The 24,611-nt window shown below is 71.5% G+C and overlaps 3 protein-coding genes across 7 annotated transcripts; 1 reads left to right on the top strand and 2 right to left on the bottom strand.

Moving 5' to 3' along the window:
* Window positions 1-376: 376 nt before the first annotated feature.
* PLEKHH3 (pleckstrin homology, MyTH4 and FERM domain containing H3) lies at window positions 377-8,023 on the bottom strand. 5 transcript variants are annotated; one of them, XM_048051889.2, is made up of 13 exons: window positions 7,758-8,021; window positions 4,696-4,751; window positions 3,980-4,068; window positions 3,605-3,799; window positions 3,331-3,488; window positions 3,116-3,239; window positions 2,609-2,906; window positions 2,307-2,514; window positions 1,972-2,108; window positions 1,717-1,837; window positions 1,092-1,541; window positions 825-1,016; window positions 377-696 (listed from the first exon to the last, which is right to left on the bottom strand). In XM_048051889.2, exons 1-13 carry the CDS (start codon window positions 7,902-7,904, stop codon window positions 514-516), a joined length of 2,358 nt encoding a protein of 785 aa, XP_047907846.2. In that variant the 5' UTR covers window positions 7,905-8,021; the 3' UTR covers window positions 377-513. The 5 variants fall into 5 exon arrangements, with proteins under 5 accessions (XP_047907846.2, XP_047907847.2, XP_066837533.1 ...); XM_048051890.2 differs by having other exon boundaries at window positions 1,981-2,108; XM_066981432.1 differs by lacking the exon at window positions 4,696-4,751 and having other exon boundaries at window positions 1,981-2,167; window positions 7,758-8,023.
* A 2,129-nt stretch (window positions 8,024-10,152) lies between these two features.
* Window positions 10,153-14,328, bottom strand: CCR10 (C-C motif chemokine receptor 10). The gene is made up of 2 exons (XM_066981473.1): window positions 12,711-14,328; window positions 10,153-11,682 (listed from the first exon to the last, which is right to left on the bottom strand). The coding sequence occupies exons 1-2, from the start codon at window positions 12,801-12,803 to the stop codon at window positions 10,600-10,602; spliced, it is 1,176 nt and encodes a 391-aa protein (XP_066837574.1). The 5' UTR covers window positions 12,804-14,328; the 3' UTR covers window positions 10,153-10,599.
* A 594-nt stretch (window positions 14,329-14,922) lies between these two features.
* Window positions 14,923-24,553, top strand: CNTNAP1 (contactin associated protein 1). The gene is made up of 24 exons (XM_048051848.2): window positions 14,923-15,092; window positions 16,930-17,031; window positions 17,261-17,454; window positions 17,557-17,704; window positions 17,998-18,201; window positions 18,286-18,470; window positions 18,554-18,697; window positions 19,102-19,363; window positions 19,450-19,599; window positions 19,676-19,847; window positions 19,914-20,020; window positions 20,122-20,241; window positions 20,351-20,554; window positions 20,640-20,796; window positions 20,896-21,023; window positions 21,346-21,513; window positions 21,588-21,806; window positions 21,896-22,135; window positions 22,238-22,474; window positions 22,552-22,679; window positions 22,768-22,861; window positions 22,953-23,186; window positions 23,335-23,382; window positions 23,476-24,553. The coding sequence occupies exons 1-24, from the start codon at window positions 15,014-15,016 to the stop codon at window positions 23,664-23,666; spliced, it is 3,915 nt and encodes a 1,304-aa protein (XP_047907805.2). The 5' UTR covers window positions 14,923-15,013; the 3' UTR covers window positions 23,667-24,553.
* Window positions 24,554-24,611: the final 58 nt, after the last annotated feature.

Below are 24,611 nucleotides of genomic sequence, written 5' to 3'. Positions count from 1 at the left end.
GGCGGGGCCACCCGGCAGGAGGGCGCCGGGCCCCGAGGCGGCTCGGCCAAAAGCCGCCCGCAGCTTTCCAGGAAGGGTGGGTTCAGCGGACGGACGGACGGACGGACGGCGGCAGCGCTGCTGCCCAGCACCTCCTTGCCCGGGCGAAGCCGCGGGGCTGGAAGGAGCCGGGGCAGAGGCAGAGCCGCCAAGGGCAGCACGAGTGCTGGAGGCGAAGGCACCGGGGGGGACGGGGGAAGGGGACGGGCCTGGGGGGGGGCAGCGTGGGGGGGACCAGCCGGGGGAAGCAGGAGCGCAGCCAGCACCGGGCGCCCGCGACACGGCGGTCCCGCTGCCCCCTCCAGGGAAAGTGCTGGGAGACGTGGGCGAGCGGGCGTCTCGAAATAAATTAAGGAAATCACCAGAAAGGCAACGGTGGAGCGGGGAGAGCGCGGGGCACCGGGGGTCGGCGCGGACCCCGCCGCTCGCCCATCCCCGCGCCGTCCATCCGGAGCGTCCTCCGTGGCCGCCGGGCTAGCTGCCGAAGGAGCCGGTGGGCGGCGGGCGCTGCCAGGGCCCGGCCACGGGGCAGAGCCCCCGGGGCAGCGCGGCGGGGTCTGGATCGAGGGGGCCGGGGGCCGGCTCCTGGGGCCGGGGCGGCCGGCGGGCAGCCGTGGAGGCGAGGTACGTGGTGAGGAGCTGGGCGATCTCGTCCACCTGCGGGGCGGAGGGGAGACGGGTGGAGGAGCCCGGAGAAGCTGCGCCCTACGGCCCCCGAGGGGAACAACGGGCGGACGGAGGGACAGACGGGCAGATGGAGGGACAGACGGGCGGACGGCCCTTACCTGGGAGGTCTCAAAGAGCAGGTCCCGGTCTTCCATGGAGAGCCGGAACGTGCTGCTGTCGGAGGCCCCGAAGGAGGAGATGCGGCCGTAGCAGAAGCTGTCCAAGGGCTCGGGCTCCCCCGGCCTGTACAGCGACACCGCCTTGGCCCCGATGCCCAGCCACAGCCGCTGGGGTCCGGCTCCCACCGGGCTCTGCGGGGAGAGGGGCGTCAGGGCCACCCCCTTCCGCCCGTTCCCCGTCCCCTCGCCGCCGCGCCGGGGCCTCACCGCGCGCAGGTCGACGTCGAAGAGCGTGGAGCCGAAGCCGGGCCACTCCCGCACCAGCGCCACGTAGGCGGCCATGGCTTCGGGCCGGCCCATGCCCTGCAGCAGCTTCCACTTCTCCACGATGGCAGCCATGGTGCTGGCCCCCTCCTCCCGCAGGCGGCCCCGCAGGCGCTGATCCCGCTCGGCGCGCTGCTTGGCCAGCGAGTGCCCCCAGAGCCCCCCGGCCAGCAGCCCCGCGCGCAGCCGGGCCCCGCGGCACTTGGGGGGGGGGTCGGGGCGGGGGGCCGGCAGGCGGGCGTGCAGGACGTGGGGGGGGAAGAGCTCCTCCAGGCGCGGGAAGGGGGCGTGGGTGGAGAAGTCGCTGTTGAGGCTCTGCAGGCGCAGCGCCGCCAGCGTCTGCAGCGTCTCCTCCGAGGTGGGCACGTAGCCCCGCAGCACCATCTCGTGAGCCTGCGGGAGGGCAGGGTGAGACGGGGGCGCGGGCACGGCACAGCCACCAGGCCGTGGCACGGCCACCAGTGGCACGGAACAGCCGCTACGGCATGGCAGGGCCACCCGTGGCACGGCACGGCACAGCCACCATGGCACGGCACAGCCGCCCGTGGCACCATGGCACGGCTCTCACCTGCTCAAAGAGGAGGGCAAACTCCAGGCTGTCCCGCGGGACGTTGTCCGTGTCCAGGAAGCCGTAGTGCTTGAAGCAGAGCCGGCACGGCGCGTCCTGCTCCCGCTCCTCCCCGGCCAGGCTGCACCAAGAGAGCGGCGCCGTCAGCGCCGGGCAACGCGGGCGGGCGCAGCCCCCACAGCGTCCCCTCGTCCCCGGGGGACCCGCCTGCCCCCTCCTTCTCCCTCCCCGTAGGCAGCAGAGCAGGACATTTACTTTTCAAACCTGGTGAGGACGTCGGCCAGCAGCGTGGAGCTGCCCACGGGCTGCTCCCGGAGCCGGGACTGCTCGTAGAGCGCAAAGAGGTTGGGGCTCTGGGACAGCCCCAGGCGCGACACCAGCTCCCGGGCCACCTGGGGCGAGACAAAGGCAACCAACGGTGACTGCGCGTCCCTGGCCGCGGCGCTCAGGGCTGCAAAGGGACACAGACAGGTCACGGCGGGCAAAGGCAGGCATCCCCGCGTCCCCCCCCCCCCCCCATTGCCTCCCCGCCCCTGTCCCCTCTGCCCGATGCTCCCCAGCCCCGCACACAGCACGGACGGGGCCCTCACCTCCTCGGCCGTGGTGTGGGAGCTGATGGCCACGCTGCAGGCGGCGGCGCCGGGGCAGTGCACGGTGCAGACCATCTCCTGCCGCCGCATCAGCACCAGGATCTCCTCCAGGGACGGCACGCACTCCCGGCCCCTCGTCTTCCCCAGCGCCTCCCGGATGAAGCAGGCGTACTTGGCCATCTCCGAGGCGGGGAAGCGGCTCTCCGTCCTGCGGGGGGACACCGGGGAGGGGGGGGTGTCACAGCAGTGCCGGGGACCCCGCGCCGTCCCGGTGGGAACCCGGCGAGCTCCGCGGCACTCGCCTGTCCAGGTGGAAGCGCAGGAAGCGCAGGACAGGCGGGGAGGGCAGGAACGTGCAGCTCATGCAGGTGAGCAGCTGCCAGTAGTGCAAGTCGCCCGGCCCGCCCGGCGCCGGCGGCTCCGTGGTCTGCTTCACCAGCTGGCAGTAAATCTCGTCCACCAGCGGCGGCAGGTCCAGGCAGGTCTGCAGGATGCCCTGGATCAGCGGCACCGGGTCCCGCTGCGACTCCAGCTGCTGCAGCGAGTTGAAGAGCTTCACGGCCTCGTCGCGCAGCGTGGTGTAGCTGCGGGGACCGGGGGCTGCGGGACGGGATGGGATGGGGGGCGGGCGCGTTAACAGCCACGATTTGGGCTTTCCAACCAGGCACCGTACCCACAGCATGGTGCGGTTCAGACCCAGCCCAGCTCCCGCCACTCCTGCTCAGCACCCAGCCCTCCCCGCTGCACCGGCGGCGTGGGACCGGCGCCGCTTTGGCACCCTGGGGGTCCCCCCCCAGCCGCCCGCTCACCGCTTTGGTCCAGGCTGCCGTAGGGGAAGGGCAGCAGGGGGGCGTACAGCGGGCTGCTGGTGTAGCGCAGGATGGGGTTGCAGCGGTAGATCTGCTCCAGGACCTCGGGGCTGCCGCAGTGCTCCTGCGAGGGCGAAGCGACGGCGGCGGCTGCAGAGGGGCCGCCCGGCCGAGCTCCCGCAGCCGTTCCCCCCCCCCGGGTGCCGCGGACTCACCTCGACGTCGCGCATGAGCAGCTGGGTGGGCGTCTGCACGGGCGCCTTGCTGTCGATGACCTTCTGCACGGCGCACACCCAGCGCACGGCCTCGTTGAGGTGCTCGCTGTACAGGCGGTAGCAATGCTTCCTGCCGAACACCGTCACGCTCCAGTAGCCTGCGGGGTTGGGGGGGACACACAGCTCACCTGCCGCCCCCCTCCCCGGGCGCCGGAGGGTGACGCGGGGCACGAGGGCCTGCGAAGGGGCAGCCCCCACCCGCCGGGCGCCCTACCCGTCTCCTTGTAGGTCTGCTTGTCCGGCCACAGCACGGAGCAGAGGCTGGTGAGCACGAGGGAGCCCAGGCGCTTGGCTCCCTTCTCGTTGCTGCTGTAGTAGTCCAGGGAGTCGGGCGTCAGCACGAACCAGTACTTCCGAGGCCGGATCCAGGGGGTCTTGACGCCGCCCCGCACCTCCCGCTGCAGCCAGCCTGGGAAGGAGAAGCCTCAGCCCCTGCCGCCAGCACCATCCGCCCCGCCGGACGTCCGTGTCCCCTGCCCCGTGCCACCCTAGGTTGGCATCCAGCCCGTCGGGGCACGATCCTGCTAACCCCAGCTGTGAATCCGGGGTGGGGTGGGGGGCAGAAAAACCCCTGTAGCGCCGCGCCTACCTTTCACGAGGGCATCGGGGTCCTCCTCCACTGGCCCCGGTCCCTTCTCCACGATGAGACTGCGCATCTCCTCCGACACGAGCAGGGACCTGGGGACATCGTAGGGCTGAGCACGGGCGCCCGCGGGAGCCTGCCAAGCCCCCAGGAGCCGGGGCCAGCGGTGCCAGAGCAGCGGGGAGCCACGTCCCCCGGGGGGCACCGGACACCCCGCGACCCGGCGGTGGGAACGCGGCAGAGCCATCGGGTGCAGATGACCCTGGCTAAAAATAAGCTGTTTGCAGTCGCGGCCCTGCCAAGGAATTCGGAAAATGAACAACGAGGAAGGAATGCTGGCAGCGGTGTCGGCACTGGGAGGACGGGGAGCGAGCAGGCCCCTGTGCCCCAGCACCCCGTCTCCCTGGGCACGCAGCATGCCGGGACACGGCCCCCACGGACGGGCACGGCCCCGCAGAGCCTCCCGGGGTGGGGGACCACGCACGGCCCCACCGGCTGCCACGGCCATGCCATCCGACACGGCGAGGCCGAGGCAAAGGGATGGGGATAAGCCCGAGGGCGCAGCAGATACGGGGACGGAGCCCGGCAGTCCCAGCACCACCGTCCCCTGCTCTTGCCGACGGCGCAGTGCCCGGCCACGCGAGCGGGGCAGGATGGCGCACAGCTCCTGCAGCACCGTGAGGGGGACGCGATGGGATGCCCGGCGGCACGGGGTCACTCACCGCTCCGAGCCGCTGCTGGTGCGGGTGGGCTGGCTCAGGCTCACCTCCAGGGACGCCTGGGGAGGAAGGAGACGCGTCTTAGCCCCCACAGCCACCGCCTGGCGCCCCAAAACCATCTCCCCCTGATCATCGCTCGGCTCCAGACCCCGAGGGACGGGCTCGCGTCCTGGGGAGCACCTGGGGCTGCAGCTGGGGCACCCCTCGGGGGCAGCCGCCGGGCGCGCTGGCCCGCGTATCCTCAGCTGACCCCAGCAAGCTGAATACCGTGCAGAATTGCACAAGGTCAGTGCTGAGTAATACGCTTACGGCACAAAGTCCCATTGTAATGGGGCCGCTGACTTCCTGCCCGCGGCGGTGGGACGCTGCGCAGGGAAGTCCCTGGCCCCGCAGCGGGACGGGGGCCGGTTCCTCCTCGCGCGGCACGGCCTGACGTTGGCGGTGCCACACACGTGACGAGCCTGGCACACGTGCCGGGACATGAGGCAGAGCCCAGGCACGGGCAGGCACCGGGCAGGGCAGGGCAACGCAGCAGCACGGGGCGCTTGGATGCGGCGGCACGGGCAGGATGCGGCCCCAGGAGAGGCGCGGGCTCCCCCCCAGCCAGCTGCAGCTCCACGGGGCAGCCGCAGCCAGGTCAGGGCGCTCCACAAAACGCCGAGAAAAGGAGACGGCTGCTAAAAATAGAGGGGGAGCAGGAGCCACTCCAGGTATCGCCGCGCCAGGGCAGGAGCAGGCTCCGCTGACCCGTGGCATTAAGGGCACCTGTCACGCACCGCCGGCGCCTCGTGCACGGGGCCGGCTCCTGCCGGGGCTGTCCTACCACCGGGGCCACGGCCAGGGAGGGCTCCCCGTGCTCCTGCCCGGCTGCAAGGCACGGAGACGGTGCCCAGCTCCTCTCGGCCGTGGCCCGCAGGAGGAGACGGCGGCGGCCGGCTCCTTCTCAGGGTTATAAATAAACAGGAGAGGAGAGGAGCCGCCACGGCAGGGCCAGGGCAGCTGCTCCCACGCTCCCGGGAAGGGGCGGCTGGCGCCGCGGGTTTCCGAGGACCCCGCGGCCGTGGGGCGGGCAAAGGGCTCCCCGGGGAACCGGCGTCACGGCCGCCCACGCCAGCCTGGACCTCCGGAGCCAGCGCAGCCCGTGGGATGCGGGAAAGCCCAAAACGGCTTCTGCTGCTGGCCCATGCCCTCGGCACCGCCACCAACGCCCGGTGGGCCCAGCTCCGGCCCCTGGCACTGCTGGGGAAGGGGATCCCAGCACAGCCATGCCCTGCTGCAAGGGGGGAGCCCGGGGTGGGGGGGAGGAGGGGGCTTCAGATCTGTCCCCAGCCTGGCTGCAGTGGAACCAGGCTGCAAACGGTGCTGCGGGGCAGGAGAGGGGCTGCAGCGAGCTTGGCTGTCACCAAGCCCCGCGTCCCCTAAGGGCAGGGATTCAGCCCCGTGGCTCCCAGGCCGCCCCCGCGCTATCAGCCGTCCCCAAGGCAGCCCGGCAGGAGGGAAGCGCCGGCTTCCGCCGCGCTGCTCCGCTTCCCTGAGCAGAGGAAGCAGCCGGAGCGGGGAGATCCAGGCCCTGCTCCCCGGCGCGGAGCGTGCCGGGAACGGCCCCGGCAGCGCCGGCTCGGCCGGCAGGTCTGCGCAGAGGAACCCCGAGGAACCCGTCCCGCAGGGACCCCCGAGCCAACCCGACCCTCGGCGGCGGCACGGGGATGATCCCAAGCCAGGATCCGGCCCCGCTGCTCCTGCCTGAGGAGCGGGCGCGAGCAGCTCCGCTCCCCAGCCGGGCACCCAGGCTGGCAGCACCCCGGCGTTGGCTGCGCCCCGTAGCCCTGCGGGTGCCCAGGCTCCCACCGGGCTGGCAGGGCACCAGGAACGGCCCCGCCAGCAGCCCCGCGGCCGGGAGCCAGCAGCCGCCGCCACGGCCCACGCAGCACTGAGCGAGGGACCCGGGGGCACCGGCACCGCTTGGGCCGAGCGGCCAGGAGCCACCGCGCCAACCCTGCTTGGGCACAGGGGCTGGGAGCACCGGGGGTACTGGGAGCCCCCAGTGCCCCCCCCCATCGACCAGACACAGCCTGAGCTAACGGGAACACGGAGCCAGGGCCCGAAGGGCTGGAAGAACAGCCAGGCTGCCTCCTCCCGAGGAGGGCAGGCGGACCCCTGGGCTGGGGGACCCCGTCCCCTCTGCCACCCTGCAGATGTAGCCCCATGGACATCGGCCAGACACCCCCGTCCCTGTGCCCCCCACCGTGCCAAGCCCCAGGCCCTGCTCACAAGGGGGCAACACCCCCGGCCAGCCCCCCCCCCCCAGTGCCCCAGCTCAGCCGGGGGCAGCACACGGGGGGCTCAGGACGAGCCCAGGGGGTCCGCAGTGCCCCGGGCTGTGCCAGGATCGGCCCCAGCCCCCGGCAGCCCCCCGGCCGCACCGCGGAGCAGCGGGAGCCCGGCCCCCTGCGCACCGCAGAGCCCCCCCACCCCCCCACGCAGCGACCTGCGGTGATACCGGGAGCCCGCACGCCCCCCGCGGCCGGGACACCCCCCTCTCGGTGCCCGGGAGCCCCGCCGAGCCCCGGTGGCTCCGGTCCCGGTGCCCGGGGAGCGGCCGGTGCGGGGACGCGCCAAGGGCACCCCTGCCCGCGGGCCCCGGCGCGCCCCGACCGCGGTAGGGACGTGCCCGGGCAAGCGGCGGCGGAGACCGGAGCCGGCCGGTCGCTACCGGGAAGGGCCGGATCCGCTCCCGGTGCCCCGACGGCCGGGCCGAGCTCCGAAGCCTCCCGGGACCGGGCAGCCCGTGCGCACCGCGGCGCCGTCTCCGCACGGCGCGCACCGGGACGGGCTCCGGGCCCCGTGCGAGCCACGCTCGGGGCCCGCAGGCAGCGGCCGGTGCACCGGGAGCGGGGCCGGTGCGGAGCAGCCAAGCACGGTACCGGACAGCCGCGGGCCGAGCCGAGCCGAGCCGAGCCAAACCGTGCGCCCCGGACGGGACGGGACGAGAGGCGCACGGCGGCACCCACCGCGCCGTGCCCAGCCGCGGTCCCGGTGCCGGTGCCGGTGCCGGTAGCACCCACCTGGTCTCCCTGCGCACGGAGCTCGAAAGACGCCTCCTCCTCGGCCTCGCCGTCCGCCTCCCGGTCCCCGTCGCCGTAGTCCCGCCGCAGCAGCGTGAAGCCCTGCCGGCAGCACAGCAGCCACCAGAGCCCGCCGGGGAACGGCATCGCCCCGCCGGGCCCGGCCCGCCGCCCGCGCTGCGCCGCGCACCGGCCTCCGCCACCGGGACCGGGACCGGGACCGGCCCCTCCGCCGCCGCCGCCGCCGCCGCCCCGGGCGGGCCGGCCCCGGCGCGTCACCGGCCCCCGCCAATCGCCGCGCACGGCCCGGGGCGGAGCCAGCGCGCCCGGGGCGGCGGGGCCGCCGTTTGCGTCATCCACCGGGCGGGGGCGCGCGGCCGAACGGGGCCTGGCGGGGGGGGGGGGGGCAGCACCGGGCACCCCCCACCCCCGGGTGCCCACCCGCCTGCAGAGGGGAACCGGGCACGTCGGTGCTTTGGGGGGGTCCGGCTGCCCCCCGGTGCTCCCGGTGTGGGCACCGGCACCTCGGTACCGGGCACCGGGTGCTCGGTGCCGGGTAGGTGCCGGCCGGGCTGGGAGCCGCCGTGCTGGTGGCACCCGGTGCCGTGCACCGGGGCTGTGACCGGCGGCGGCATCATCGAGGTGCTGCATGGCACCGAGGGCACGCGCTGCGCCAGCCCCTCGGTGTGCCGCTGCCCCCGTGCCGGTGAGGCCTGGCACCGCCGGTGTCGTGTGCCGGGGCTGGGAACGGGGCCCCGCGGGGCGCACGGTGCCGCCACCCGCAGCAGCGTGGCCTTGGCCACCCCTCGGTGCCACGGTCAGGCGGGGCGCTCCTGCCAGCCTTGGCCACCCCACCCATGGAAGGAGCCGGTGCCGGGGTCGCACCTCGGCCCCGTGACATCGCCCGGCCCCGCTCCCGCAGCCCCCGAAGGGGTTAAGCCCCCCAGGCCCGCTCCCCTGGAGCCGCTGGGACCGGGATGCGCAGGCAGGAGCCCAGGAGCCGCCGGCTGCCAGCTCGACGCCCACGCAGCGCCGCCAGCCCCACGGGGCCAGGCAGGGAGGGAGCTGAGCCCGCCGGGGGGCCGGGGGCCGCCGGGGCCGAGCCCGCCAGCCGCAGGGGCCACGGGGCCAGCGTGGGCGATGTGCCACGGCCGTGGGGCCAGCAGAGATGGGATTGGGGTAGCCCGAGGCCGACGGTTGGGTGGGGAGATGGGGAGCTGCGTTACGGGGCCAGGTGCTCCCCATCCGGCCCCGGCTTTGGCGCGGGGGGCCGGGGGGCGGCGGGGGGATGGGGGCTGTGCGGTGCTGAGTCAGCGGTAATTGCATTTCCTGCCCAGAAGTAGGCGAAGGGTCTGGGCTGGATTCTCCCAGCGCGAGCACCGGGCTAATCCCAAAGCGTGTGTGGGTGAGCGGGAAGAGGCCTCCAGCCCGCAGCGCGGGGAGGCACTTCCCCGCTCTCAGAAACCCCAGAAGTGGCTGCGTGAGCTCGGCCAGGGCCAGAGGCAACCCCCCCCCCCCCCCCCCCGCTGCTGGCATCCCACGGCCCAGCGCTGCTCAGCACCACGGCGCCGCTCAGCACCACGGCGCCGCTCAGCCTGGCCCCAGGCAGGAGGGCGAGGGCACCCTGCTTGTGCCCAGCCCGGAGGCACCGACCCCGGCCCTGCCGGGATGGGATTTGCTGGGCCAGAACTCAAGGGGAAGTGAGAGGAGACGAAAGGAGAGGAAAGCCCCTCTCGGCCCTCATGCTGGGGGGGGGAGTTTCCAGCCTGACCCAGAGTAGGTTTTTCCCAGGGGATCACGCTGCTGCCGGCCCCAGGGGGATTCCCAACCCCTGCAGCCAACGGAGGGGCCGGCGGAGTGGGCTCCGCCGCCACCTCGGCCGTGCTGGTGGGGACGGGGGCCGTGATGCCCCCTGCTCCTGCCTCTTCCTGGGCCAGTGCCCCCTGCCCTGCACAAAGCAGAGCCCCCTCTCCCCACTGCGGGGCTGCGGCCAGGTCCCCTCCTGCTGCTGGAACCCAGTTGGGGGGGTCCCCATCCTGCGTCCAGGGGTCCCCATCCTGCGTCCGGGGGTCCCCATCCTGTGTCCGGGGGTCCCCATCCTGCGTCCGGGGGTCCCCATCCTGTGTCCGGGGGTCCCCATCCTGCGGCCAGGGGTCCCCATTCTGCGTCCGGGGGTGCCGGCCGGGGCAGACGCGTTCAGGCCCTGCAGTGCTGGGCAGCCGGGCGGGGACAGGCAGGGACAGGCAGGGACAGGCAGGGCCGGGCAGGGCCGGGCAGGACGCGCTGGGTTCTGCTGCCGCCTGCAGGCATCCCCCGGCCAGTGCCGGGTCCCTTCCCCGCTCCCCGCCGCCTCCCCGGTCCCCTGAGCCCGCAGGGACAGGGCCGCTCTCCCAGCGGGGTTCGAGCAGGGTTTATTGCCAGGGTGGGAAGGGAAGTGGAAGGCGGCGCCCTGCCCAGCGCCCTGCTGCGCCCGGATCCGCACGCACCGCTCTGAGCTCAGGGGCATCGCACGGCCCCCTCCCAGAGCCAGCGTGGCCATTGCACCGTCCCGCCGGAGCACACGTGGCACGGCACGTTCCCCCCGGGGTGTGTGTGACATTGCGCGGTCCTTCCAGAAGGCAGCTGGCATTGCACGGTCCCCCCGAGCTCGGGGCATCGTCCCCGTCCCAGCGCTGGGCAGGATGCTGCGGGGCTCCTCGTCCATCTGCCCAGGCGTGTGCTCTGTCCGTCCTGCCCCTGCCGGGCAGCTCCACGGGCACTGAGGGTGGTTCGAGCTCCCCCAAAAGCGGGGTGTTGAGCCCCAAGGGTGCCGGTACCTGCCCCGGGCACGGGCACCGCGTCCCTACGCCACGTCCTGGCAGGTGGAGAGCGACGAACGCCGGCGGGGACTGGGGCAGCCGGGGCAGCGCGGGTCGATGGGCCCCACGCAGCCGGCATCGCTGGCCAGCAGCCACAGCTCCCGGCGGAAACGCTGCCCCAGGAAGGCGTAGAGCAGGGGGTTGAGGCAGCAGCGCAGGTACGCCAGCCCGCCGGTGACCAGCAGCGCCAGGTCCTTGCGGCGGCTCTGGGCGCAGCTCACCTCCCAGCTGGCCAGCAGCTCGGCCGTATCCAGCAGCACCATCAGGCTGTGGGGCAGCTGCAGGGCCACGAAGACCAGCACGAGGGCCAGCAGCACCCGCAGCGCCCGGTGGGGCTGGGTGCCGCGAGCCGCCAGCAGCGTCCGAGCCACGGCCGCGTAGCAGCTCGCCATCACCAGGAAGGGCACCGCGAAGCCCAGCACGACCTGCGCCAGGTTGGTGGCCCCCCGGGCCGCCCGCGAGACCGCCGGGGGGAAGACGACGCGGCAAATCCGGAGGTCCTGGTGCTGCTCCGCTCGGCCGTAGACGAACTGGGGCAGCGCCAGCAGCGTGGCCAGCAGCCAGGCCAGCCCCGCCGTCAGCCAGCCGTGGCGGCGAGCCCGCGGGCGCAGGCGGCAAGCGGCCGGCACCCGCACGATGGCCACGTAGCGGTCCACGCTGATGCAGGTGAGGAAGAGGAAGCCTCCGTAGAAGTTGAGGGCGTAAATGCCCTCCAGCGCCCTGCAGGCGGCCGTGCCCGGGGCCCAGCCCTGCAGCGTGACGGTGACGGCGAAGGGCAGTGTGAGGAGCAGCAGGAGGTCGGACAGGGCGAGGTGCAGGAGGCAGACGTCGGTGACGCTGTGCGCCCGGCGGTAGCGGGTGTGCGTGAGCAGCACCAGCCCATTGCCCACCGTGCCCAGGAGCAGGAGCAGCAGGTAGACGGCCGGCTGGTAGGTGCGGGCGAAGCCCTGCACCTCCTGCTTCTCGCACAGCTCGGGCAGCGTGCCGTCGTCCCACGAGGGGTCGTACTCCCAGGAGTAGAAGTCGGTGGTGGCCGCTGTCTCCATGGCGGTGGGGCTGGGGTTCGCCTGCGCAGAGGGATGAGGAGCGAGGGATGCTCCGAGCATGCATGGCAGCCGCAGCCCCGCTGCGGTGTGCAGCCTCCACCCAGCCCCGTGGAGCGGCGCGGCTCGCCGCAGGGAGCCCCGGCAGCGCCACCGCCCCGGCCCCGTGTGGGCCGCCCCGTGCACAGCGCGGTTTCTGTCTCACACCCTCTCCAAGGAAGCGGTGGCTTTTGCCTCGCTCAGTCATTGCGAGAGCAGCCGTGCCCTTCCCGTGCTCCCTGCTGCAGCGCAGGGCTGGAGGGGAGACGTGAGCCCAGCCCCGGCATCCCCGGCACAGCCCCAAGCCAGCCCTGACCCCACCATGGGGGAGCTGCTCCTGATGCCCCTGGGGGCTCGCACCCAGCCCATGGCCCTGGGGGGCCCCAGCCAGCCGGCCCCCAAGCTCCACGCTGACGGTGCCAGGTGCTGTGGGTGCGCAGGGACCTTCCCAAAGCACCCGCATGCTCGTGCATGGGCCTTGGGGACCCCTGTGGGGCTCAGCCCCACACTGCCTGGTCCTGATCCCGGCCAGGGATGTGCCTGGAGCATCCCCCTGCCTTGCCCAGGTTGCAGGTAGATGTGCCCAGCGCTCCCAGTGCTCCCAGGTGCTTCCAGCTCCCAGCCCTGCCACGGGGGAAAGGGGCAGCACCGCAGCCTGGCACAGCGCTGCTGGGCCCCCATTGCCGGGGAGCTCAGGATCAGGCACAGCTCTGACCCAAAGCAGCCTCACAGCTGCCGACTCCCTCCAGCTCCATCAGTGAGCCTGGGAGGATGGGCTCGATCCAAGCCCTGCTGCAGGGCTGAGTCCCGGCGCCGGGCAGGATCAGTCCCCAGCAGCTCCCCCAGCTCCTTCCCCGCTCTGGGGACGTGGAGCACCCAGCACTGCCCTGCCCTTCCCCAGGGCGCTGCCTTCCAGCCTTGCAACCCACAAGAGAACGGTTTAAAGCAAAAATAGGAGCCAGGGAGCGGCGTCCCCACCCGGTCCCCTGCGAGCCCTCACTGCAGCCCCTCACCTTCTCCATTGCACTGCAGGACCTCTCCCCTCCTCGCCCAGAGGCTGCGGAGCCGCCGGTGTCTCGGAGCTCTGCAACCTGTGGTTTGAGCATGTGCTGCACCCGATACCGAGAGCTGCGCTGAGAGCACAAACCCAGCCCCGGGGGGGGAAGGAGAGGCAGCCACGACCCTGCTCCGGAGCCGTGTCCCACGTCTCTAGCTTTGTGGCCAGCATCTGCCCGCGGGGTGACAGAAATAGCCGTGCTCCGCTCAGCGCTGGTGACACAGGGCTGGGGACAGCACCTGGGGGTGGGAGGAGAGCCGGGCTGCGAGCAGGGGCTGGCTGGGGACACCCAGCGCTTCCAGGAGACCCCAGCCCCCCCGGGGCTGCTGTTTGCGTCTCCCACCCCATGTGAGAGTCACAGGGGGGCGATGCCAAGGCGGGGAGCGTGGGCTGCCGTGGGCTGTTGGCACAGGGCTGGGCGCAGGCAGGACGCTGGCCTGAAGGGATGAGCTGTCCTGGTGGGAAACGGGGGCTCCAGGAACTGGGGGCAGCCGCTGGAGCGTGACATCCCCCCCACCCCTGGGGTCCCACGCTGTGCTCTGTCCCCAAGCCCCCGTGCCCCCCAGTGCTGGGGGGACGACCCGCTGGTTGTTGACAACGTTCCCACCTCCTCCTTACGGGGCAGATTAGGAGCTGCGGGGAAGGGGCCCCGCTTTCCTCTCCCCAGGGGGGAGCAAATTGATTCCAGGCTCCAGCAGGCTTTCTGCCTCTCGCAGCGGTAATCCCTCAATCCCCCTTTCTCCTGCTCTCCAGACATCTTTCCCTGGCTTATCCCGGCTCTGCGCAGGGTCCCTGCTGGCCCCAGGGCCGTGGAGCTGCTGGTTCCCCCTTTCCCTTGCCCTTCACAAGCTCCAGACCCTTGCTCCGTGCCTGTTACAGCGGTGCCATCCTGCAGGGGGAAAGGAAAGGGGCAGGGGTCCTGGGGACAAATGTCCCAACACAGCTCGGTCGGTGCCACCAGCACTGCGAGGGGCCGGGGGACGGGACGGGAGGGCACCTGCATCCCCAGCCCCGGGGACACGGCTCCAGCTCCCCCCGCAGCCCCCCTGCACCTGGGGCTTTCTGTTCCCTCTTTCGCCGCCTGCTCCGGCCCCAGCTCCGCGCCTGCACAGGAAGCAGCCCCAGCACCGCCGCAGGTGACAGCCGCGCCGTCCTGCCCCTTGCAGCGAGGTGCCCAGCCGTGCTGGGGTCCTGGCCGGCACCGGGACCCCGCTTGGACCCAGCGACCCCCGGAGCATCCCCGTCCCTCGGGGTGAGCCTGCGGCTGCCCACCGAATTCCCCGCAGGGCACCGCAGGGGCTGGGGGGCAGGCAGCGTATGTAGGACACGCGGCTGCCACCCCCCTCTGGGGGTGTCTGGCACGTTTGGGAGCAGACACGGGCTAAATCCCAGTCTTCTGCACCACTGGGAGGACAGGCGACCCCTAAACCCGCAGGCCTTAATCTGCTGCTTGATTACAATCACCGCCACATCTGCTGCCATGGGGCTGGGGGGGCCGGCGTAAATCCCTCCCCGCCTGGGCTGCAGCTGCGGGTGCTGGGTGCCTGGAACACGTCTGTGGGGGGGGACTGCGCCGCCCAGCCACCCTGCAACGCTCACCCCGTGCAGTGCTCACCCCGTACAATGCCCACCCCGTGCCCCCACCCATGCCCCACGAAGGGCTGCTGGCACCCAGTGCCCCTGCAGCCCCTGGGCTTTTGGTGCTGAGGGGTCCCGGGGCTGCCCGGTGGGATGCTCGGGGTTGTCGGGACCAGGACTGGGGGTCCCGGAGATGCTCCGTGGGGGGACTGGAGCTGTTGAGAGTGGGACCGGGGGTCCTGGGGATTCTTGGAAGGGTGTCCGGGGCTGTTTGGGGAGGGGACCGGGGGTCTCGGAGATGCTCGGTGGGATGCTCAGGGCTGTCGGGACCGGGACCGGGGGTCCTGGGGCTGCTCGGTGGGATGCCTGGGGCTGCCAGGACCGGGACCGGGGGTCCTGGGGATATTCGGTGGGATGCCCGGGGCCGTTGGGGCCAGGACTGAGGGTTGTCGGGATGCCCGGGGCTGTCGTGGACCGGGACCGGGGGGTCCTGGGGCTGCTCGGCGGCAGCTCGGCGGGGCCGGGGAGTTCTGCGCTTGGCTCCATCCCCGTCCCAGCACCCCGCCCGTCCCGGGACCGCCCCGCCGCCGCCGCCCCGTGGGCGGAGCCGCCGGTCCCGCTCCGCCGCGCGGCTGCAGCACCGGGAGCGGCGGCGCCGAGGGCGCTCGGGGCGCTCCAAGCATGGGCGTTCGCCGCCTCCTCGGGCTCCTGCTCGCCGCTAGCGCCGCTTTCCTCCTCCCCGGCCCCGGTTGCCTCGCACGTAAGTGGGGCCGCGGCCCCGGGAGCCGCCGCTCCGCACTGCGGGACGGAGCCCGGCATCCCCCGGGCATCCCCCGGTTCCCCCCCGTCCGCCGCCCCGGTGTGTCCCCCCCCCCCAATCTCTCCAGCCCCGGTTCCCCGGTTCTCCCGAGCATCCCCCGGCGCTTTTCCCAAGGTCACCGCCGGACCGAGCGGCCGGGCGCCCCCCCGCGCCTCGCCCGGGGCTGCCCCGCCGCAGCCCCCCCCCCCCCCACCCCGGTCCCGGCCCCGCCCGGTGTCTCCGGTGGCCCCGGGGATGCTGAGCACCGTGAGCCGCATCCCGCGTCCGTACCGGGGAAGGGGTCCCGGTTCCGGCAGCCCCCGGGTACCCCGAGGCGGGTGGGGGCAGCCCCCGGAGCCCCCACGGGCAGCGCCGCCCGGCCCCGCCGCAGGGATGCTCGGGGCTGGCCCCACGGCAAGGGGGGCTGGGGGGGGGGCAGGGGGGGCCGGGGGTAGGGGAGGGCCGGGGCCTGGTGTCTGCAGCACAACTGAGGCGGGGGGCAGCGGGGGGGGGGGGCCCGGAGGGGCGCTGGATACGGGAGAGGGAGGCAGGGGGTGATGATGGGGGCGTAGGGGGATGGGGGGGAGACTTGGTGTGGGGGGGGGTTCTTAGGGGGTGGATTTTTGGGGGGGGTGGATCTATGGGGGGGGATCTATGGGGGACACATCTATGGGGGATGGATCTATGGGGGGAGGCAGACAGAGAGAGATGGAGGCTCGGGGCGGGGGCTGGCACACCGCAGCTGCCCTTGTCCCCAGCCAACCCCCCCCCGGGGGCAGCAGACCCTCCCGGAGCTCCTTCGGGACAGCTCACGGGGGGCTGCCCGACCCCCACCCTGTGAGGGGCTCGGAGCCCCCAATCCCACCGCGGTCCCCTCTGCGGATGCCACCAGGATTTGCGCCTCCCCCCCCCCGCCCCTGCAACCCCCAATCCTTCCCCCTTACCCCCCCTCCCAGAGCCCCCAGCGGGCTCCTGGCCCAGCAGCTGTCCCTGGGCCATGTGGGGCCGGGCCGGGGGGAGCGGGGCTGGGTGGGGAGGGGGCTTCCCCGGCCGCCCACGGCAGTGCGGAGGCAGCCGGTGCGGCGCCGGGAGCCCGCAGAGGTGCGTCAGCTCCCGCTGCAGTGGGAGGGCAGAGGCAGGAGCCGAGCTGCCAGAGCAGGAGCCGCCGCTCCGCCGGCCCTGCAGGTGGCTTGGGGGGGCGATGAGCTGCTGGTGAGGACCCTTCCCAAAAGTGGGGACCACGGGAGGAGCCGGCAACGGCAGCGCCACCCCCCCCCCCCCCCCCCCTCCCCTGGGTTCTCCGCTCCGGGCTCAGCGGGGCGTGGAGACGCAGAACCGCTGGGTCACGGTGCGGGGCGAGGGCCCTGCTGCTGCTGCTGCCACCGGTGCGGGGCTCGGAGGCTGGCTGTGGGGTGGCTGCCTCCACCACCCCATGGATCTGTCAGCCCGTGGGTCCCTCACCCCACAGATCTACCACCCCGTGGATCTGCCACCCCCTGTCTCCATCACCCCTGCCTCAATCTCCCTCTACCTCCATCACCCCAAAGCTCCATCACCCCGTCTCCATCACCCCAAAGCTCCATCACCCCCACGTCCGTCTCCCCCGTCTCCATCACCCCGAGGCTCCATCACCCCCTGCCTCCATCACCCCTTCCTCCCTCCCTCAGTGCAGGCACCAGGGAGCTGCTCCCCACTGCGTTTCCCCACCTGTGTGCGATGCCCAGGCTGCTGGGGACGTGGGGTCATCGCACCCCATGTCAGACCGCCGCCCCGTGCCCAGCACCCCTTTCCCCCACAGGACCCTGTTACGATGAGCTGGTCGCGTCCCTCTACTCCTCGTCCATCGGTGCCTCCTCCAGATACAACATCTTCTACTCGGCCAGCTTCGCCCGGCTGCACAGTGAGTCCCCCCCTGCCTGCGGGGTGGGGGACAGCACACGGGGACCCCACCCCACCGTGGGGCCGCCACGGAGCTTGGGGGGCTGTGGGGAGGGGGCTCCTTGCAAGGTCTCACCCTCAGCATCCCCCAAGGGTATGGGGAGCTCCCCCAGCAGGGGTGCAGGGGCCGGGCTGAGAGCGGCTCTGGTTGGGGCTGCGGGGTCCCTCCTGAGCCCCCCCCAATCCCGCAGGCACCAGCGGCTGGTCCCCCGACCCCCGCGACAAGCAGCCCTGGCTCCAGATCGACCTGATGCAGAAGCACAGGATCAACGCGGTGGCCACGCAGGGGACCTTCAACACGTACGACTGGCTGACGCGCTACATCGTGCTCTATGGGGACCACCCCACCAGCTGGAAACCCTTCTTCCAGCAGGGCAGCAACTGGGTAGGAGCCGTGGGGTCCCCCCTGCGGGGTCGGGGTCCCCTGGGAGCAGGGAGGTGCCGGGGGGGGGGCTGGCGCCGCGCTGAGCTGCCCCTTCGTCCCCAGACGTTCTTCGGGAACGTGAACGAGAGCGGGGTGGTGCGGCACGACCTGCACTACCCCATCCTCGCCCGCTACATCCGCATCATCCCGGTGGCCTGGAACCCCCGGGGGAAGATCGGGCTGCGCCTGGGCCTCTACGGCTGCCCCTACCGTGAGTACCGGCCCCGGTGGTCCCCGTGCGGGGAGGGACCCGGGAGGGACCCAGCCCCACAGCTGCGAGGCACGGGGCCAGCTCCTGCACCGAGGCCAGCGCTGCAGCCCAGCTCTGGCATGCCCAGAAAACCCTTTTCCCATCGGGACCGCGTCCAAGCAACCCGCAGCCATTAGATATGCCATAAACCTGCCCCGGCTCTTAGCACGGTTGGAGAGGAGCGCTCCCCAACGCCAGCGTGCCTGCTGCTGTGGGCGGTGACGCCGCTGGGGCCGCTCTGCCTCTCCCCCCAGGGTCCCACGTGCTGTACTTCGACGGGGACGACGCCATCTCCTACCGCTTCCGCGCCAAAAAGATCAGCACCATGGAAGACGACATCTCCTTCAACTTCAAGACGGTGGAGCAGGACGGCGTGCTGATGCACGGGGAGGGCTCGCAGGGCGACTACATCACGGTGGAGCTCAAGCAAGCCCAGCTCTTCCTGCACATCAGCTTAGGTGAGCCGGGGCCGGCGGGGTGACCAGGGGGGTCAGCGGGGCTGGGGGGAAAGGGGCCGCAGGGTGACGGTGTCCCCTCCCCAGGCAGCAGCCCGGTGCACGCCACCGAGGGCCACACCACGGTGGCAGTGGGCAGCCTGCTGGATGACCAGCACTGGCACTCGCTGCACATCGAGCGCTACGGCCACCACGTCAACCTGACGCTGGACGGGGAGGTCAAACGCTTCCGCTGCCACGGCACCTTCGAGCATCTCGACCTCGAGACCGAGGTGGGTCCGGCGAGCGGGGAGCTGCCGGGCTGCCGGCCCCACGGCGTCCTCGGCCCGAGGCTGAGCCTCCCTCTGCCTCCCAGATCTTCTTCGGGGGGGTGATCGACCAGGACAAGCAGCACCTCACCTACCGGCAAAACTTTCGGGGCTGCGTGGAGAACATCATCTTCAACGGGGTCAACATCGCCGACCTGGCCCGGCACCGGAGATCCAACATCCGCTTCGAGGTGCAGCCCCCAGCCAGGGGGCAGGGGACCAGCCCCGCCATGGGGTGCCCCCTTCCTGGGTGGTCCTGTCCCTGTTGTGGGGTGACAAGTTTCCAAGTGGGGGCCAGGTCCTCAGCCCCCGCTATGGGGTGACCCCTTCCCTAGGGCTGTGTACCCGCTATGGGGTGACCCCTTTCCCAGGTTCAGGCTCCACTTTGGGGTGACGTGAGGCTGGAGGCTGCCGCACTCAGCCAAGCGGCCTCACATCGACTGCGCGAGGTCGTCCCTGGCCCGGGGCACCCATCCGGCATCACCAGGCAACGGGATCGAGCAGGGCAATCGGGGCTGGGGGGGGGGGCTACAGGGCGGATCTCCCTGCCACGGGAGCAATCCCATCCCTCACGGCCTCCCGTGGCCACCCACAGGGCAGCGTGGGCCACTACTGCCAGGACCAGGTGAACACCCCCATCACCTTCGCCGGCATCAACAACTACGTGCAGGTGCCGGGGATCCCCCGCAGGAACCGCCTGGCCGTCAGCTTTCGTTTCCGCTCCTGGGACATGGCCGGGCTCCTGCTCTACACCAGCTTCGCCGACCGCCTGGGCTCCCTGGAGATGGTGCTGAGCCAGGGCCAGGTCAACGTCTCCATCGCCCAGCCCGGCAAGAAGAAGCTGGAGTTCGCAGCAGGTGGGCCAGGGGCTGATATATGGGGCCTGGGGGTCCCGCTGCGGTGTCGGTGCCCCCCCCTGCACGCCCACCTCTCCCCCACGCAGGGCATCGCCTGAACGACGGCTTCTGGCACTCGGTGCAGCTGGTGGCACGGGAAGGCTCGGCCGTGGTGACCATCGACGACGACGACGGTGCCGAATTTCGGGTGGCCCACCCCTTCCAGCTGCGCACTGGCAGCCAGTACTTCTTCGGAGGTGGGCGCAGGGTGGGCAGGGGTGGGGGGGCGTGCGGTGCCCGGGTGCCGCTCACCCCTCACCCCGTGCCTTGCAGGCTGCCCCAAGCCGGCCTCGATCACCGGCTGCCGGTCGAACCAGACGGCCTTCCACGGCTGCCTGCAGATGCTGAGCGTCGACATGCAGCCCGTGGACCTGGAGATGCTGGTGCAGCACCGGCTGGGGAAGTACGCCGACGTCTTCTTCAACGTCTGCGGCATCACGGACAGGTACCGGCTCGGGAAGAGGGCGCGGGGGCCGGCGGGGCTGGGACCGAAACCCTCTGCGCCCCCCAGGTGCACCCCCAACCTGTGCGAGCACGACGGCCGCTGCGTCCAGTCCTGGGACGACTTCATGTGCATCTGCGACCTGACAGGGTACAAGGGAGAGACCTGCCACAAATGTGAGCGCAGCGGGGCGGGATACGACGGCACCCACGGCTCTCTCCGGTCCTGGGTGCCCATCTCATGTCCGTCACCCCCCCGCCCCGTTTCCCTCTTCCAGCCCTTTACAAGGAGTCGTGCGATGCTTACCGGGTCAGCGGGAAGACCTCGGGGAACTACACCATCGACCCGGATGGCAGCGGGCCGCTCAAGCCCTTCACGGTGTACTGTGACATACGAGGTGGGTGCAGCAGGGGCAAGCACCAGGCTCTCCCCCTGCACCCGGGGCTCGGGGATGGAGCGAGCTGGGGCATCCCGGGGGGCTTCTCCTAACACCCCCTGCCCTGCAGAGGACCGGGCATGGACTATCATCCGGCACAACCGCCACTACGCCACGCGGGTGACAGGCTCCAGCGTAGACCAGCCCTACCTGGGCACCGTGGAGTACTGGAATGCCTCCTGGGCCGAGGTCTCGGCGCTGGCAAACGCCTCCGAGTACTGCGAGCAGCGCATCGAGCTGCACTGCTACAACTCCCGCCTGCTCAACACCCCCTGTGAGCGCCAGGAGGGGAGCGGGGCCGTGCCACGGGGCCATGCCGTGTCCCCCCCCCGTGTCCTTACCCTCCCCTGTGCCCCCAGCCGGGCTGCCCTTCAGCTTCTGGATGGGCCGAAACAACGAGCGGCACTACTACTGGGGGGGCTCGCGGCCGGGCATCCAGCGCTGCGCCTGCGGGCTGGACAAGAACTGCGCCGACCCCCAGTACTTCTGCAACTGCGACGCTGACCACACGCTGTGGTGAGGGCTGGGGGCTGCGGGCACGGGCTGGGGGGGTCAGGGTGGTGGTGGTGGGGAGCAGCCCCTGCGCAGCCCCTCTGACGCACGTGCCGTCTGCAGGAGGACGGACAAGGGGCTGCTGACCTTCGTGGACCACCTGCCCGTCACGCAGGTGGTGGTGGGAGACACCAACCGCTCCGGCTCTGAAGCGCAGTTCCTGCTGGGGCCCCTGCGGTGCTATGGAGACCGTGAGTGGCCGGAGCTGTGTTGGGTCCCATGCCCATGTCGGGTCCTGTATCCATGTTGGGTCCATGCCCACGTTGGGTCCTGTATCCACACTTGATCCATACCTACGTTGGGTCCATGCCCACGATGGGTCCATACCCACGTTGGGTCCATGCCCGCATTGGGTCCTGTATCCATGTTGGGTCCTGTATCCACATGGGGTCCATTCCCACGTTGGGTCCATGCCCACATTGGGTCCCATACCCATGCTGGGTCCATCCCTGCACTGGGTCCATACCCACATTGGGTCCATGCCCACCTCTCACCCTCTCCTGCTCCCCGCAGGCAACACCTGGAACACCGTCTCCTTCAACAGGGGCGCAGCCCTGCTCTTCCCCACCTTCCAGGCCAACCACAGCCTCGACATCTCCTTCTACTTCAAGACCACCGCCCCGTCCGGCGTCTTCCTGGAGAACCCCGGCTCCCGAAACTACATCCGCGTGGAGCTCAACAGTACGGGCGTGGGTAACGGGGGCGCGGGGGGACGGCGGGGCTGGGGTGCCCCTGCCGACACCGCGTCCCCGCAGCCACCAGGGACGTGGTGTTTGCCTACGACATCGGGAACGGGCACGAGAACCTGACGGTGCGCTCGGCGGTGCCCTGGAACGACGACGAGTGGCACCAGGTGAAGGCTGAGCTCAACGTGAAGCTGGCCCGGCTGCGGGTGGACAAGCTGCCCTGGGTGGTGCGGCCGGCCCCGCCGCAGAGCTTCGTGCGCCTCGAGTTTGACAGACCCCTCTACGTCGGTGAGAGCCCCCCCTGCCCCGTGCCCCGTGTCCCCGCCGTCCCCGTGCCCCCGCGTGCCGCAGGGCGCTGAGTCTCGTCCCGGCTGCAGGCACGGCGGAGCACAAGATGCGCCCGTTCCTGGGGTGCCTGCGGGCGCTGCGGATGAACGGGGTGACGCTCAACCTGGAGGGCAAGGCCAACGAGACCGAGGGCGTGCGGGTCAACTGCACCGGCCACTGCCAGGACCCGCCGGTGCCCTGCCAGAACAGCGGGCTCTGCGTCGAGCGCTACAGCCACTACAGCTGCAACTGCAGCATCTCCGCCTTCGACGGGCCCTTCTGCAACCACGGTGAGTGGCTCCGTGCTGCGGGCACCGCGGGGGGGACCCTCTGCGGGGCCGGGCTGGGGGAGAGGAGCCGGCGCCCCCGTCACCCCCGTGGGTCCCCCGCAGACATCGGCGGGTACTTCGAGGAGGGCACGTGGGTGCGGTACAACATCCTGCCCATGTCGCTGTACGCCGCCCGCGAGTTCGCCAGCATCGTCAGCAGCCCCTGGCAGCCCCTGCCCGGCTACAACCTCACCAGCGAGGAGGTCAGCTTCAGCTTCAGCACCACCTCGGCCCCCGCCGTGCTGCTCTACGTCAGCTCCTTCGTCAAGGACTACATGGCCGTGCTCATCAAGGACGACGGTGAGGGCGTTGGGGGGGGTCCCCCCCGTCCCCAGGCCGATGAGCAGCGCTGCAGCCGCCTTGTGCTCTGCCCGCAGGGAGCCTGCAGCTGCGCTACCAGCTGGGCACCAGCCCCTACGTCTTCGCCCTCACCACCAAGCCGGTGACGGACGGGAGACCCCACCACGTCAACATCACCCGCCTGCATCGCACGCTGTACACGCAGGTACGGGGCCGGGGCACCGACGGGGTGGCAGGGGGTGCAGGAGGCTCCACGGGTGCTGACGCCGTGTGCTTGCCCCCCCCCCCCCCAGGTGGATTACCTGCCCGTCATGGAGCAGCAGTTCTCTCTGTTCGTGGACAGCAAGCTGGACTCGCCCAAGAACCTGTACCTGGGGCGCGTGATGGGTGAGCTGGGTCCTGCCCCCTCGCGCCGGCGTCTTCTCGGCCCAGCTCGGTCCTTGGCGGGGGTGAGCCACCTCCTTCTGTGCCCCCGCAGAGACCGGCGTGATTGACCCCGAGATCCAGCGCTACAACACGCCTGGCTTCTCCGGCTGCCTCTCGGGGGTGAAGTTTAACAGCATCGTCCCCCTCAAAGCCATCTTCCGCCCCACCAGCGTGGTGCGGCCCTACAGCATCCGGGGGGAGCTGGTGGAGTCCAGCTGCGCCTCCATGCTGCCCCTCACCACCATCCTCATCCCCCCCGAGATGGACCCCTGGTACATGGGCACGGGTAGGTGCTGTGTGGGGAGCCTGGGGGGGGGGTGGGAGTCCCCGAGCCCCCCTTAGGTAAGCGTCAGATGCTGCCCGGGTGATGCGGAGGCGATGCTCCAGCGCAGGACCCCGCGGCCCCATCCCACCCACCCGCTTTGTCCCCGCAGAGTTCCCCCACGTGCACGACGACGGCTGGATCGGGATCATCATCGGGTGTAAGTGAAGCGCCTGGCCGGCGTCCCCCCGCCGTGCCACGGGTTGTCCCCAGGTCCCCTCCCCAACGTCCCTCACCGTCGCCTTCCCTGCAGTCGTGACGTTCCTGCTGCTGCTGCTCGGGGGCTTGCTGGTGCTGCTCTACCTCTACTACCACCGCTACAAGGGCTCCTACCACACCAACGAGCCCAAGGCCATCCAGGACTACGGCGGCACCGTCAAACCGCTGTCGGTGCGCAAAGACCAGAACCTGCCCCAGATCCTGGAGGAGGCGAAAGGCGATTAGCGGGGCCGGGGAAGGGGTGGGAAGGGCTCGCAGCCCCCCCCGCGGCCACGGCGGGGGCCGCCCGGAGACCAGGAGCGAGCGTCGCGGGACCAAAGGGCCGAGCACACCTGAACTGCCAGCACCGCCGAGCCGAAGCCGGCCCCGTAGCCGGAGCGTGGCCACCTCCAGCCCAGCCCGGCCACCGGCACCCCCAGGTCCCTCCGCCGGAGGCCACCCGCTGCCAGAGCCCCGCTCCTCGGCGGGGACCCCCCCGCAACACCTCGTGGCCCACATGGGGGGGGGGGGAGCAGCACCAGGGGGGTGCCCCCCGCCCCGCTCGCGCCTCGATTACCTGCTGCTTTACTCGCTTAGCAAGAGCCACGAAGGAAACCACGCAATACCCAGCCTCGGAGCACAGCCCCGGGGCGCCCCAGCAATACCCTGCCCGTGCGTGCACCGCGCATGACGCCACCGCACTTTGCTGAGATGCTGCTTTCCGGCCGTCAGGTACGGATGATCCTTTCTACCTTTTTTTTTGTTCTTGTCGTTGTTGCTGGATATTCTACTACACTCTGGTGGTTTTTTTTAATTCTCTTGGTTTGTATAAAAAAAAAACAAAACCAGAACAAAAAAAACACAAAACGGAACTTTACGTCGGGTGTTATACGTTCAAAGTGTCGTGGTAAGTGGTCCGTAGTTCGCTACTTCTCTGCCCGGGGTGCTCGTCCTGCCGTTACCGCCAGCCCGGGGAAAGCTCCCGTTCGCGCGCTGTATTGTGGTTAAGACGATGTTACAGAAATGCATTTACCTACCCCAAAGGCCTGGCTCTGCTGGGCACTTTATTTTTAAAAATCCCCGTTTTGTTGGACGAGGCGCGGAGAGACTCAAATAAAGGCAGAATGACGGCGTTCGACGCGCTTCCCTTGGGCAGCCTGGGTGCGGAGGGAGAGCGGCTCCGCTCCTCCC

The sequence above is a fragment of the Anser cygnoides genome, chromosome 22 (assembly GCF_040182565.1).
Source record: "Anser cygnoides isolate HZ-2024a breed goose chromosome 22, Taihu_goose_T2T_genome, whole genome shotgun sequence".
NCBI lineage: Eukaryota > Metazoa > Chordata > Aves > Anseriformes > Anatidae > Anser > Anser cygnoides.
The sequence above is the reverse complement of the archived record's forward strand: the minus strand, read 5'-3'. Positions and strand labels throughout refer to the sequence as shown.